Source organism: Sinocyclocheilus rhinocerous, unplaced genomic scaffold (genome assembly GCF_001515625.1).
Source record: "Sinocyclocheilus rhinocerous isolate Xijiao unplaced genomic scaffold, SAMN03320098_v1.1 scaffold125, whole genome shotgun sequence".
Lineage (NCBI taxonomy): Eukaryota > Metazoa > Chordata > Actinopteri > Cypriniformes > Cyprinidae > Sinocyclocheilus > Sinocyclocheilus rhinocerous.
Window position 1 is genome coordinate 155,457 of NW_015660494.1, and position 16,798 is coordinate 172,254.

General features: G+C 42.7%; 1 protein-coding gene across 1 annotated transcript in view; it reads right to left on the reverse strand.

The window, feature by feature from the left end:
* The window catches only part of LOC107725002 (zinc transporter 6), a 21,888-nt gene that overhangs the window by 3,271 nt on the left and 1,819 nt on the right, over window positions 1-16,798 (reverse strand). Inside the window, exons 5-14 of the mRNA XM_016534119.1 lie at window positions 16,085-16,169; window positions 6,554-6,596; window positions 4,713-4,814; window positions 3,625-3,660; window positions 2,121-2,215; window positions 1,588-1,636; window positions 1,384-1,503; window positions 872-974; window positions 732-779; window positions 569-637 (exon numbers count right to left, since the gene is read on the reverse strand). Of these exons, the coding sequence (XP_016389605.1) occupies window positions 569-637; window positions 732-779; window positions 872-974; window positions 1,384-1,503; window positions 1,588-1,636; window positions 2,121-2,215; window positions 3,625-3,660; window positions 4,713-4,814; window positions 6,554-6,596; window positions 16,085-16,169 (750 nt within the window). The remainder of the gene's footprint in view (window positions 1-568; window positions 638-731; window positions 780-871; window positions 975-1,383; window positions 1,504-1,587; window positions 1,637-2,120; window positions 2,216-3,624; window positions 3,661-4,712; window positions 4,815-6,553; window positions 6,597-16,084; window positions 16,170-16,798) is intronic.

The following is a 16,798-nucleotide window of genomic DNA, read 5'->3' on the forward strand; positions in this document are numbered from 1 at the left end:
GATAATTAATTCAAATAAATGCTATAATTCATTCAAATAAATGTGATCTAACTGCACTATTTCATCTTTGTGTCTGATTTGACGCGGGCAGAATGCTAGAGCTAACGTGCCTTAACTGACGAAAATAAGCGTCACTTTTACATATTCGGTCAAATATTGCGCTGCAAAGAGCAATACTAGTTTTAACTTGTCTATAACTTGGCAAATGACCATGAAATAAGTGGGATAATCAACGGCTTGCCGTGCATTAAAGGATTTTAAATGCACTCCGCTTCACATCGGGTGGTTCTTTGCCTCCACGTCTGCATTTCAAATCCTTTAATGCACGGCATGCCATTGATTATCCCTTACATAATTGCTATTATATATGTATTTGAAGTCATTTTAAAGGCTATTGTTCGCTTAGGTCTATTTTTTTTACTACAAAAAAATACTGATTAATTATCCGATTACTCGGTTAATCGTCAGAATAATCGTCAGATTACTCGATTACCCAAATAATTGTTAGTGACAGCCCTAGTACGCATGTGCTGGAAACAAAGCTCATCAAGAAAGCATATCTACACACCAATGAGCCAAAGCCAATGGTCCAAAAGTGTTCATTTCTGACTTCAAGAACTCCATCCAACGTGGACACCTGAAAAACATCAAGAACCAAACAAGAATGAGAGAACTGCACCTGCGCCACAGATATTGAAAATGCCAATGTATTGAGAGAAGATGACCCTGACCTCTCGGAGCAGTTTGTCAAGCTGACCGATGACATGAGAGGGGGTGGTCTGCGGGAAAGAGAGAACAACCCTGATACTACTGTCCCAGACATATGCCACAGGATCATTTCAAACATCAGTGATTGCACACTGAGACGCACCTGCAGCAGCACCTTCCCGCTGTACACACTCATGGGGTACATGGTGCCGAAGATCATGAGGGCGATGGCCATGGCAGACGCGGTGTCCATCGCATTATAGTTACTGCAAACAACGACAAGATCATCACGTGACAGATGCTAATACGGAAGCAGAAGCACATTCACTGGATCTCTTCATGGCGAGTACCTGGCTGCAGGTATCCATCTGCTGTGTTTTATAAATTATGTGCTTATGAGGACATACGGACGAAGCAATATGGATATTACTATAGGCTAAGACTAAGGGAGGAATTCAAAGATATCTAATAGTAATAGTAAAAATGTAATGGTATGCAGTAGTAAAACTACACTGTTGTGGTACGGATGTAGAGTTAACAGCATTGAATGAACTAATAATTGCACTAATAATAATTGTGTGGGAAAAAGTGTAGGAGAAGATGAGCCTGACGGATGCTTGTGAGACATTTGTGACATCATATATATATATATAAGACAAAGTGTGGTCTCCTCACTTGATTTCGATGAGCATGTACGTGATGCCCAAAGCACAAGCTCCAGCGAGGTTGATCAGCACAAACGGGTTCATTCTGGGCAGGAGAACGCTGCTGAGCGCCGGGATGAGTCCGCACAGACTGCACACAAACATTCACAAGCCTATGCATCATTTACACCGCATTCTTCACCATACACTGTACAGAGCGGGAAGTGTGCGCTACCTTCGGCTCAGGTCGGCCACGTGCTCCTGAAGCCAGCTGGTGCTCGCGGCTAAACACACACAGAGAAACACCAATCACACCTCAATCGGCTGCGCACAGAAGTCTGTCCTGTGTTCACATCCATACACACATTTCTGTCTTTGCGTGGACAACAGCGCATGAGTGATTTGAGCGCTCAAAAACAAAGGTTCACCGCGTAGTTAAAATTCAAAACGTGTCTTGCTACTTTACTTGATGTTATGTTACACAATTGGCAAAACGATGCTATAGATCTTTTGTTATTATGAGAAGTGTAATAATCATTATGAAGCTGTGTCTGGCTGTGTCTTTTTTGAATGATCATCGCTGAACCTTAAACTACTGCAGAACTGAACCTGTAGACATCTGAAATAAAATAATCTGCTAAACTGTCATGCATACTCAATGAAATGGTGTTTGATTGTGAGCAGGAGTCATTAAACGGGCCGATTAGTGGCTCTCAGACCTCACATGGGCCACACTTAGAAACAGGCTGTTTGCGGAAAAGACCTTACCTTCAGACACGAAGACGAAGGGCTTGTTCTTGACGGACAGTAGAGTCAAGAGATTAAAAAACAGAGCCACGAATGTTCCCACCAGCAGACGCCCCCTAAAACAAACACAGAAGCAAAGTTTCCTTTCTCAACATATGTGTGAACATTCAAGAACTTCATCTGGACAGTACAGATGGATGAACAATGGCAATTTGACTTTGAAATCAAAGAGGTCTACAAGCCGGGACACACCAAGCCAAACGTCTGTCGGTCTACTTTTAGCGATGTTTTCCACACTTTGACTCTCGTCAGGCTCATGTTGGCAGCAGTTTGCCCGATTCAGCAGGGCCGCCCGCGAGAGTGAGATCTATGATCGCATGTTCATTTTAGTGAACGAGTCAGTGCACGAGAATTAAAGTGAAAGTGATGAGAGCAAGTAAGTCCGGACAGTACAGACAGAAGGCTGTTCTAATGTTATGTGATCTTACCCGAGCATTGCAATACGTGAATATTTTCATAACAGCAAGAGCTGCTTAAAAATAAGGAAGTTATCCACATATCTAATATTCAAAATGGTAAGCAAGCGCTGCTTTGTTTACGTTTGTATATCTGCGTATATCTCGTATGTCCTTATTTTGGTTTCTCCTTTTAACTGATGACCAGGGGTGCCCAAACTCGGTCCTGGAGGGCCGGGGTCCTGCAGAGTTTAGCTCCAACTTGCCTCAACACACCTGCTGGGAAATTTCTAGTATGCCTAGTAAGACCTTCATCAGCTGCTTCAGGTGTGTTTAATTAGGGTTGAAGCTAAACTCTGCAGGACACCGGCCCTCCAGGACTGAGTTTGGGCACCCCTGATCTAGACTAATAATAGCTGCCGATGTAGACGGTTCATTCCTCTCATGCAGGAGCAGAACGCATGTGCTAGTCTGCAGTCGGCTGTAGTGCGAGCGGTGTGTTCAACCAGACGTGAGGCCACAACACCGTTGGTTTTCATCGCCGCTAGATCTCTGAAGTCGGCTTGGTCTGTCTCCAACTGTAGACCCGTTCCTTTGGAGGACATTAGGCAGCTTTTCTGATCTTGGCGTGATGGTGGTGTGATGATTGTACTTGACAGAGCCAGAACAGGGTATTGAGGCATGCCCTTCATCTTTAATGATGCTCCACTAATTTAGACTTCTAATTTTATTTATTTGATGTAGCGATAAAAGAATGGGAAGAAAACTTGTTCCACAAAATAAACGGGTTGCATGTTTAATCCACTTTCTATATGGGGCTCATCATGGCGCGTGTGCACATATTTGTTTATCATTAGTCACGTATTCAGTTTCATGTGTGTGTGGAGAAGCTTGAAATCTCCTACACCGTGGGGAGCAAATGGCGAAAAGAAATACCGAGTGATTTCTTAATGATCATGTACAAGTGCAGAAAAGTTAGTGTGAGGATCAGGTTTAAAAAGATCAGCTCAGTATAAAAGCAGTGAAGTGGAACTCCTCCAGTGTGTGTGTTCAGTGATTGTTGTACTCACGTGTGCACCTCGGGCTGCTCCACAAAGCGCTCCACACTGAGACAGAAGGAAACGCACAGTTAGCACACACACCTGAGAGGTTATACTGAATAACATCATGTCAGAGCCGCTCCCGAGAGTCGTTACAGTGAGCAGAAAACACCAAACCAGCCTCAGCAGAAGAAGAGATGCTGTGATCTGCACGAGTCCTCATATCATAGGCTCACTCATACGCAGGGCTGAAACCATTAGTCGACAAACTGACAGCGGTGAGAAAGCAGCAGTTGAGAAAGCATCTGATTACAGCGATGTCGATGTTTGCAGGAGCTCTGCAGTTCAGTACTCCAGTAAAGTCCAGTCACGACACGTTTATTTATAGTACTTTATGAATTATAACTTTATTTTCTGTTCTAAAGCAGTTCTCCAGAGTGGAGCTCGCTAATGATTCAAACCTTTTATTAGTGGGGGAAAAAAATATTTAATTAAAGTGATAAGTTTGGTTTGCAGAGATCAAAGCTTGATCTAGCTCAGGACTGTTTTTATTATCATAACCCTATACTGTATTTTAAGAGATTATGTTGTGAATAAAATAGTTTATCCAAGAATAAAGCGTCTTATCACTTACCTTTATTTTGTTTCATATCCATATGACTTACAAAAGGAGATGTTAGGCAGAAAGTCATTCAGTTACTTTTTCATTTAGCTAATTAAACGGTGAATGAGAGAGTTTCTCTGCCATCTCATTTTGTGTGCCAAATACATTTATTTGTAAAAATTGTGTAATTGTAACTACATATGATTTTCAAAAGCTGAAGTGATTACCTTTATTTATTTGTTAGAATATGTATAACTCAATATTTTAACTAATTGCAAAAGCTGAATAATCAATCAATAAATGTCTACTGATTAATCAGTGAAATAATCGCTCATTAGTCGCTCTAATAATCGCTAGATTAATCAATTATCAAAATAACCGTTTGTTGCAGCCCTACTCGTGCGTGTGTGTGGATCAGGTGAACGTGAGTCAGTCGGGTCACAGGCGCGGTCCACATTCCCACAGCAGTGACATATTGACAGGATCAGGTTCTGCAGACACACACGGATCTCACCTTTCCTTCAGGATGAAGAGAGCGCCCAGCTGAACCAGCACAGTGGAGGCAAACACCGCCAGCACTTCCAAACGCTCGAAGCTGAGACCACAAAACACACATCAACACAAACACCTGACACGACACACACCACTGCAAGGACAGCTGCGGTGTCACTGAAGCTCTGGGGATGAGATCAGGAGGAACAATTCAAAGAGCAAGAGTAGAATACTATTAACTATAACCTTTAACCGGGAGCATGTGCTGCCACAAATAAAAGACGTGATATTATCAGGACATTGTGGAAATATACCAAAATAAACCAGAGATTGGTTTACTTCCTGTTTGCTGTCTTTTTTGCCAGTTTTGGAGAAGCTGATCTCCAGAAACACGAAACTCATAACTACACATTAAACAGACGTCTCCCTTTACTAAAAAACACAGACAGCTCTCGGTGTAGGACACCAGTCTGACCAGCAACAGCACCAACAAGCGCGAGTTACACTTACACAGAATAAATGCAGAATTATGATGAACTTTACTCCTCGGATCAATTCCTCCAAACCTAGTTTGAGGTCAGATAAATGTGTACAGTTGTATGAAAATTGTCATATTTTTATTAAATTAGACCAACAGACTGAGTGTTGCGGACACGCTGATCAGGTCAGACACCATGCAGTGAAGGACAGACAGTCTTTCCAATGGCATGCACTGTATGAAGACGATGAATCGCCTCATTTTCACAACTTTCAAAACTCTTTTACGGAGCTTTGGTCAACTGAAAGTTTTTTGGGAAGATGTTTTGTCAGCTGAACAACTGTCATGTTGTCAATCCACTGAAAACACACTGCACTTCTGCCCCTCACAGCCTTGTTTTTATTCCGGTACATATCTCTGTCATGTCATTATAAGTGTTTGATCACCACATTTGAGTGATCATTGCAAAAAATGTGTTATATATATATATATTCTGTTTATGTATACTGTTTTCTATATATAGTGCCAGTCAAATGTTTGGACACACGAATGGGAAAGTGTCCAAACTTTTGACTGGTACTGTACTATAATATACACAAAGAATATCGGCCAATATATCGATATCGGCTTTTTTTTTTTAACTCCCTAATATCGGTATCGGCCCCCAAAAACCCATATCGGTCGGGCTCTAATCAGTACCAGAGCCATAGAAATGCCATCTTGCATGTGTGTCCAACAGAGAGAAGAACTCTGAAGTGAGAAAATAAAGGCATTGATCTTTGAAGTATGAACCGGGCCATAAATGGCGTATTTGTTGCTTTTAGAACACAGACATTAGCACTAGTAATGATTATTCAGAAACACTGGGTTTTGCTGCTCTGGCTCCTTTAAGACTGTGCTGAGACTCTACTTGAACTCCCAATTAAAGAGCCGTGAACAGCACAACAGCACTCATTCCTTCATGCTCCTGTTATATTATACGCTTAGCTGTGTGCCTTATCATCGTTATACGCCAGAGACGGAGGGATGTTGTTCTATTAACTCTTGTTGAATGTGTTTGTGGTCAGATGAAGCAAACTGAGCTTTAGCACAGATACAACCGATTATTTAATAAGACTTCTGTGTGTGTCTAGTTGATTTTGAACACCCAGCCTGTGTGAACGGCATTAAGCCCACTAATGGTTAATTACACAATCATATAATGCCTATCTTTATCTGGGTACTTTTCTAAGCAAATCTGATTTATGCAATCGTGATTAATTTTTCCAAGTCTATGTAAGATGTTTGTGTTGCACTGGTGAGTATTAGTATCTGCTAAACACAGAAACACAAGTGTGAACGTGGAACAAGTTTTTAATGCAATTTCACCAACAAATGACACTTACCTAAAGAGATCGAAGATGGTGAGGTATGTGTATGCGGTCAAGGCTGAAACAGAAGACAGGTATGTTGGTCAAGACAGCAGTCCTGTGACACAACTGTGCACTTTCAGAAAGAGCTGCTTTCAGAAAGTCCAGTGACAGCGGTGCATCTTTTGCATTATTGACATAATATTTTCCTATTTAATGCTGTAAAGTTGATTTGACACAATCTGTATTATTAAAGGCGCTATATAAATAAAGGTGACTTGACTTGCATCTCAACATCCCTATCGGTCATCCAGGAAAACAAGCGGTGATATTACAACAGCTACACTCTAACAGCATTTCAATCTTTGGGTGATATTTTTCACCTACTAAATTAAAAATATACTGTATATATATTTATAAACTTGTTTTAAACAGATGGGAAAACATTCTAAGTAGTGCTATCGATTTAACACAGTAATTTTGGTTTGGACAAAAACAACACATTAAAATACTTCAGGTATTTAATGCACTGCCTCATCCAGACCTGTCCATCATCTCACATGAATGCAGCTATATGAGCTTAAAATTCAAGATATGAGGCAAAAAAGCACCCTCTTATATTTATATCAAAAAAACAAAAAAATATTAAAAACACATCTGTTCCCTGACCCTCTAACTCTAGCACTTTGTATTCTATTTTAATTCTACTTTATCTATTTATCTTGTTTTTTTATAAAAAAAATAAAAAAAACATTCTATCTACTTGTTTTTCTTTGTGTGTGTGTGTGTGTATAATATATACCTTGCTACGTGTACTGTGTTAGGCTAACCGAGACTTGTAATTTGCACTTACTTATTGTTGCTCTTTTGTTAGTTTTGATTGCTTCCATTGTCCTCATTTGTAAGTCGCTTTGGATAAAAGCATCTGCTAAATGACTAAATGTTAATATCATATGATATAGTTTAGCAATATCACACCAGCAAGAGTGATTCATTACTGAATGGATCCACAGTTGTGAACGAATCGAATGAGTCATTGATTCAGTGACTCATTCATAAAGGCAGTCACTAGCTTCGTTTCTGAATGAATCAGCTGTTTGAAAGAATTGGTTGAACGAATGACTCACTCATTAAGACAGTGACTCACCGCCACCTTCTGCTGCTTTTAGTTTCATACTTAATTGTATATATGTACATATATAAAGAAAATAAATACAAATTTAAAAAAATGCCTTTATGTAATGAATTCAATGCAGAATCAAAATATTTCTTTCTGAAGCTAGGCTAATTTTTGTCATGTCTATTCAATGCTTTTCTCATAAAATTATCTTTTGGGGTAATTTCTCAACCAAAACCGAAGTATGATTAATTTGTAATGAATTAGATTAGTTAATCGGCACATCATATCATTGAATAGACTACATTATTTTATTTGCATGACAGCCCTAATACTAAGAAAATCAAATTTTTACTCTCTATAATACAAAAGCAGTTGGTTATTTAGCAAATAGTTGGTATTTTCACATATTGCATGAAATAAACAGCCTCTGCACAAGCACAGCTAACCCAGAGAGCAGTCGCTTCACTTCTGGAGATGATGGGAATGTGAATGCGCCACTAGGAAACACAAAGCTGAATCTGCAACCACCTTTGGTTTTTCTTTTATCTTCCTTTAGTACGTGCCCATCAGCTTCAGTGAGTCTGTGGTGTTTCTTCAAACACAACCACACACTCCGAGTACACTGGAGTCTGCATGTTTGTGACTCATCTTGTTAATATATATTTGTACAGCTCTAAATCTGTCCCTCAACATCTCTGAAACCTCATCCAGGACACCCAGACACTAATACACCAGTGCGGAGTCATTTACACACAGTCCTCTCTGAGGAACAAAAGCCAAACCTGACATCCTACAAGAAAGAACTGCGTGTGGGTGAAAGTATGGCGCAATGACACGTGCTCAAGACTGATGAGGCAATGCATGAATAAATCCCAGAGCTGGGACGCCGAAGACACGCATCCCTGTCGCACACAGTGTGCAGATTGAGGTGACTTGTGTATGTTTACAGACCTAATCAATGGAGATGAAGACGCAGTGGTAAACCAAGCCAGGATCTTACTGTGTTAGGCTAACCGAGACTTGTAATTTGCACTTATATATTGTTGCTCTTTTGTTAGTTTTGATTGCTTCCATTGTCCTCATTTGTAAGTCGCTTTGGATAAAAGCATCTGCTAAATGACTAAATGTTAATATCATATGATATAGTTTAGCAATATCACACCAGCAAGAGTGATTCATTACTGAATGGATCCACAGTTGTGAACGAATCGAATGAGTCATTGATTCAGTGACTCATTCATAAAGGCAGTCACTAGCTTCGTTTCTGAATGAATCAGCTGTTTGAAAGAATTGGTTGAACGAATGACTCACTCATTAAGACAGTGACTCACCGCCACCTTCTGCTGCTTTTAGTTTCATACTTAATTGTATATATGTACATATATAAAGAAAATAAATACAAATTTAAAAAAATGCCTTTATGTAATGAATTCAATGCAGAATCAAAATATTTCTTTCTGAAGCTAGGCTAATTTTTGTCATGTCTATTCAATGCTTTTCTCATAAAATTATCTTTTGGGGTAATTTCTCAACCAAAACCGAAGTATGATTAATTTGTAATGAATTAGATTAGTTAATCGGCACATCATATCATTGAATAGACTACATTATTTTATTTGCATGACAGCCCTAATACTAAGAAAATCAAATTTTTACTCTCTATAATACAAAAGCAGTTGGTTATTTAGCAAATAGTTGGTATTTTCACATATAGCATGAAATAAACAGCCTCTGCACAAGCACAGCTAACCCAGAGAGCAGTCGCTTCACTTCTGGAGATGATGGGAATGTGAATGCGCCACTAGGAAACACAAAGCTGAATCTGCAACCACCTTTGGTTTTTCTTTTATCTTCCTTTAGTACGTGCCCATCAGCTTCAGTGAGTCTGTGGTGTTTCTTCAAACACAACCACACACTCCGAGTACACTGGAGTCTGCATGTTTGTGACTCATCTTGTTAATATATATTTGTACAGCTCTAAATCTGTCCCTCAACATCTCTGAAACCTCATCCAGGACACCCAGACACTAATACACCAGTGCGGAGTCATTTACACACAGTCCTCTCTGAGGAACAAAAGCCAAACCTGACATCCTACAAGAAAGAACTGCGTGTGGGTGAAAGTATGGCGCAATGACACGTGCTCAAGACTGATGAGGCAATGCATGAATAAATCCCAGAGCTGGGACGCCGAAGACACGCATCCCTGTCGCACACAGTGTGCAGATTGAGGTGACTTGTGTATGTTTACAGACCTAATCAATGGAGATGAAGACGCAGTGGTAAACCAAGCCAGGATCTTTAGCTGAATATTTAATAACATCTACAGGCCAGAGCATCAAAACACATCTGATCGTCCTCGAACCCTGACCTTCAGCCGTCTCACTGCAGGCCTCGCGGGAGCCCAGCGCCATTAAAGCACTCCGCACCGAGCGGTTATCCGAAACACAAGCGAAGCGCTCAGGAGCCTGCGAGCGAGGCCACAGTCGCAGCGGCCCAGGGCGAGTATCGGCTTTCTCTGCTAGCTGGTACTTTCGGTAAAAAAGATTTGCAAACTGCAGCGCTCAGCTGTCATCGAGTTCTGGAACACGTATCGAGCGGCTCGGCTCGGGTGTCTGTCAACGCGGCACATTAAAATAACAATAGATAGCTCCAGATGTAAACTAAAAGCTTTATTGACAAACTACACACTAACACCTGGCGGGAAAACGGAGACCAGTGGGAGGAAGTGGTAATGCGGAGGGGTAAACCGAGAAGCAGCCGAAAGACTGCTGCTCCTGCAAGAAATAACGGCCGGGCAGCACAATATAAACATCCCGCTCCGCTATCACATCAAAACCTCACCATTACACAACAGCCGCACTCGACGGCCACCTACAAGACAAACCACTGCAGATTCATATCACAGCGTACGGGAACCACGGAGCAATGCATGGAGGGATTTTACAACCGTTGACAAAGCCAAGGTCACGCGATCACTTCCCGAGCTGCTTCAGATCACCTTCAACTGTCCCAAACATCTCCAGACACACACAAGAAGATCGAAGAGACTTCTGTCAACACACACCAGAGATGATATTTAACTGTGCATACTCGTCTCACATTTTCACATATAGATTAAGTGATAAATTCATTTTTAAAATCTCTAATGTTTTATTAAGAAATGCAACTATCATAATGAATATCCAGTTATCATGCTGTGCATGCCCAAATTCACTTTGTCAACATTCACACAAGCTGATATCACATTACACTTGAACTGACTGTAAAATATCTGATATGTGCACAGAACAGACGCATTCCACATGAATCCTATCCATAATATCGCTTCCTCTAGTGAAATGTCTGAACCACGTGGTGGAGACAACAGGAGATGGACTTTTTCACTGGAGGAAGCGCTATTCTGGATCATGTGCTCATATTTTAGTTAAAAACGTCTTAATGATGGAATAGTTTCAGCTTTTGTCTTCTCATCCTCTGGATTACTTGTGGACTCTCATTCTGACGGCACCCATTCACTGCAGAGCATCCATTGCTGAGACACTGATGCAATGCTGCATTTCTCCTAATCTGATGAAGAAACAAACTCATCCTAATCTCGGATGGCCTGAGTGTGAGGACATTAATCTTCAGTTTTGGGAGAACTATTCCTTTAAACCACGATGAACCACTGGGGTGAGTAGAGCACGCTGCATTATTTGCAGTTGCACAGCTATCAGTTTACCTGCAGTCAGCTTGTGCTGCACATTCTAACGGTTCACTGTCCCACTGGAAAATGAAAGTTATCGAATGCATTCTAGGGTTTTAGTCGGCATGAAATCAAAATCGACCTGATTTGTTCGAGGGTCCGTGTACAGTGCGAGTGATGCACACGCTATCAAATGGAGCATACTTTGAAAGGCTGCGCATTCGACTGTACACATTCACTAGTGTACGTGTAAATAACTCAAGTATACTTTGGGCTTTAGATGTTACTTGTCATATTGTGAACAATGGTTTTGTGCACATATTTTTTAATAAAACGTTGAATCTTTGATCAGAATGTCATAACGTGCTCTTCCTGGGACGACTCGTGTGCAGTTTAGCCAGCCGTGTTTAGATCGGCCTCCATCAGACAGGACTGTGAACTTCAGGAGAGACACACGACTCTCCACTCAGCTGCACCGAACCCTAAGACAGAGTCTGATCATCGCGGGCACTGCGTCTGCCGTCTGAGAGACACAGCAGCTCTAAAGGTGCTTCTTACATGCAGTGGCCATTGACGTTAAGATCGTTTTACTGGAGAGCTCAATACATGAGTATCATGTTTCTCCTGCTCAAGACACAGCGGTGCTGAGTGACACTCCACACACACACACACACACACGCACTCTCTCACACTCACACGCCCTCTCTCACACTCACACGCCCTCTCTCACACTCACACGCCCTCTCTCACACTCACACGCCCTCTCTCACACTCACACGCCCTCTCTCACACTCACACGCCCTCTCTCACACTCACACGCCCTCTCTCACACTCACACGCCCTCTCTCACACTCACACGCCCTCTCTCACACTCACACGCCCTCTCTCACACTCACACGCCCTCTCTCACACTCACACGCCCTCTCTCACACTCACACGCCCTCTCTCACACTCACACGCCCTCTCTCACACTCACACGCCCTCTCTCACACTCACACGCCCTCTCTCACACTCACACGCCCTCTCTCACACTCACACGCCCTCTCTCACACTCACACGCCCTCTCTCACACTCACACGCCCTCTCTCACACTCACACGCCCTCTCTCACACTCACACGCCCTCTCTCACACTCACACGCCCTCTCTCACACTCACACGCCCTCTCTCACACTCACACGCCCTCTCTCACACTCACACGCCCTCTCTCACACTCACACGCCCTCTCTCACACTCACACGCCCTCTCTCACACTCACACGCCCTCTCTCACACTCACACGCCCTCTCTCACACTCACACGCCCTCTCTCACACTCACACGCCCTCTCTCACACTCACACGCCCTCTCTCACACTCACACGCCCTCTCTCACACTCACACGCCCTCTCTCACACTCACACGCCCTCTCTCACACTCACACGCCCTCTCTCACACTCACACGCCCTCTCTCACACTCACACGCCCTCTCTCACACTCACACGCCCTCTCTCACACTCACACGCCCTCTCTCACACTCACACGCCCTCTCTCACACTCACACGCCCTCTCTCACACTCACACGCCCTCTCTCACACTCACACGCCCTCTCTCACACTCACACGCCCTCTCTCACACTCACACGCCCTCTCTCACACTCACACGCCCTCTCTCACACTCACACGCCCTCTCTCACACTCACACGCCCTCTCTCACACTCACACGCCCTCTCTCACACTCACACGCCCTCTCTCACACTCACACGCCCTCTCTCACACTCACACGCCCTCTCTCACACTCACACGCCCTCTCTCACACTCACACGCCCTCTCTCACACTCACACGCCCTCTCTCACACTCACACGCCCTCTCTCACACTCACACGCCCTCTCTCACACTCACACGCCCTCTCTCACACTCACACGCCCTCTCTCACACTCACACGCCCTCTCTCACACTCACACGCCCTCTCTCACACTCACACGCCCTCTCTCACACTCACACGCCCTCTCTCACACTCACACGCCCTCTCTCACACTCACACGCCCTCTCTCACACTCACACGCCCTCTCTCACACTCACACGCCCTCTCTCACACTCACACGCCCTCTCTCACACTCACACGCCCTCTCTCACACTCACACACACACACACTCTCACACACATTCTCTCTCACTCACTCACACACTCATACGCTCACACATCGACTCACTCACTCACGCTCACTCACTCACACACACACTCTCACTCACTCACACACACACATACATTCTCACTCACACACACACATACATTCTCACTCACACACACATACATTCTCACTCACACACATTCTCACTCACTCACACACACACTCTCACACACATTCTCTCTCACTCACTCACACACACATACGCTCACACATCGACTCACTCACACACTTGTACGCTCACTCACTCACTCTCACACACTCATACGCTCACACATCGACTCACTCACTCACACACACTCTCTCAAACTCGTACGCTCACACATCCACCCACTCACTCACACACACACACACACACACACACATTCTCACTCACTCACTCACACTCATACACATTCTCACTCACTCACACACACACACACACACACTCTCACTCACTCACTCACTCTCACACACTCATACGCTGACACATCGACTCACTCACTCACACACTCTCACTCACTCACTCACTCTCACACACTCATACGCTGACACATCGACTCACTCACTCACACACTCTCACTCACTCACTCACTCTCACACACTCATACGCTGACACATCGACTCACTCACTCACACACTCTCACTCACTCACTCACTCTCACACACTCATACGCTGACACATCGACTCACTCACTCACACACTCTCACTCACTCACTCACTCTCACACACTCATACGCTGACACATCGACTCACTCACTCACACACACTCTCTCACAAACTCGTACGCTCACACATCATCTCACACTCACTCGTACGCTCACACACACTCGTATGCTGCTCACACATCGACTCACATGCTCTTTCACTCACACACACTCGAACGCTCACACACACTCGTATGCACACACATCGACTCACACATGCTTTCACTCACACACTCGAATGCTCACACACTCGTATGCACACACATCGACTCACACACGCTCTTTCACTCACAAACACTCGTACGCTAACAAGCTTGCTCTCTCTCTCACACACACACTCGTACGCTCAGACATCGACTCACTCACACACACACACACATCGACTCACTCACACATACACACACTTATACGCTCACACATTCACACACAAACACACTCACTTACTCACAAACTCACACACACAGAGCTGTTCAGAGAGACTTATTAAACATACCAGTCAGCAACAAGAGGCAGTGCATAACAGTGATTTCAGAATGTTTAAGCAAATGTATTCATAAAGCTTAATAAATAAATGTATGAAAATTATAACAATAATAGTGCGCTATGAAATGTGTTATATTTATTTATTTTTGAAATTCTGTGCTGTCTGTTTTAATTTGTCTAAAAACTGCGATAATCAAATGAATGCATATTCAACAACTTAATAAATCTTATAAAAGGTAACCAAATGAAATCTGAACAATTCCTTTCATTTTTTGGCAAAGTACTGCACAACAGAGGTTTGCTGTTAAAATTAAAACATGGATGATAAATGGTGGTATTGTGTGATATTTTTCTAGATTGTTGAAATCAAAAGGCCCTACATGACGCACAGAGGTATCTGCATATCCTCTCTATGCGGCATACAGAAATCATCGGGTGTGTGGTCACAGTGTACTAGAGAGATTTCAGTCAGATTTCAATCAGAATCGTGAATGATTATGATAATCCGCCAGATTCTGCAGATGTACTGCAGGTGTTTAATACACAGTCTGTTAATTCAGACTGAAATGTTCCTCCAGTACAGCAAACCCAGCTACACTGATCTAATTCCGTCTGTGTGTCACACAGCAATCTGACGGTCAGATTAAAGTGGTGATCTCTGTGGTTTGGGGCATGCTGGGTAATGTGTGCTGAGAGTGCTCACCCATACTTATTAAACATACCAGTCAGCAACAAGAGGCAGTGCATAACAGTGATTTCAGAATGTTTAAGCAAATGTATTCATAAAGCTTAATAAATAAATGTATGAAAACATAATAAATATATATAACAATAATAGTGCGCTATGAAATGTGTTATATTTATTTATTTTTGAAATTCTGTGCTGTCTGTTTTAATTTGTCTAAAAACTGCGATAATCAAATGAATGCATATTCAACAACTTAATAAATCTTATAAAAGGTAACCAAATGAAATCTGAACAATTCCTTTCATTTTTTGGCAAAGTACTGCACAACAGAGGTTTGCTGTTAAAATTAAAACATGGATGATAAATGGTGGTATTGTGTGATATTTTTCTAGATTGTTGAAATCAAAAGGCCCTACATGACGCACAGAGGTATCTGCATATCCTCTCTATGCGGCATACAGAAATCATCGGGTGTGTGGTCACAGTGTACTAGAGAGATTTCAGTCAGATTTCAATCAGAATCGTGAATGATTATGATAATCCGCCAGATTCTGCAGATGTACTGCAGGTGTTTAATACACAGTCTGTTAATTCAGACTGAAATGTTCCTCCAGTACAGCAAACCCAGCTACACTGATCTAATTCCGTCTGTGTGTCACACAGCAATCTGACGGTCAGATTAAAGTGGTGATCTCTGTGGTTTGGGGCATGCTGGGTAATGTGTGCTGAGAGTGCTCACCCATACTGTTGGTGGAGCTGCACCACATCAGCAGACAGGCCATGCAGATGAGATTCAACACGGCGAACAGAAGAATCCTCCACGACTGAAACACAGTCACAGACAGCACTCAATCAAACAGTCCCTCACCTCTATTCTCTCATTTCTGAGAAACCCTTCATGAAACGGCTGCTCGCTTCAGCAGCACTGCAGTCACAACATTGTGTGTGTGTGTTAGGGCTGTCAAAAAAAAAAAAGAATTTCGAATATTCGTCAAATTTAAAATAAAAATCCACATTCGAATGAAAAAACGTTGCATTTGAATTTTAGGTGTGCGTTAAGGAGGCAGTCTTATCAGCGGCGCACGAGATACGATGACGATGTAAGTGTCGTTGCATTTTAATGTTTTTGTTAGTCTATCCAGTTGAAGCCACTAGATGCGGCGCTGCTGCGTTGTTCATTACAAATATAGCGGAAAAAGAGAACATCAATTATTTTAAACATTATGCACTTTTTTACGCAGATAGTCATGTTATCTTATACTTTGAATGATGCGCCCTCTTGTGGCCTCAGGAGAGAAGCCAAAAGCTTTTCTTCATCCTAACTGAAATTATGCATTTTAAATTCGAATATAATTCGAATTTTGATATTATTTTACACAATTCGAATTTAGTTTTTCAGCCATTTTGACAGCCCTAGTGTGTGTGTGTGTGTGTGTGTGTGTGAGTGAGTGAG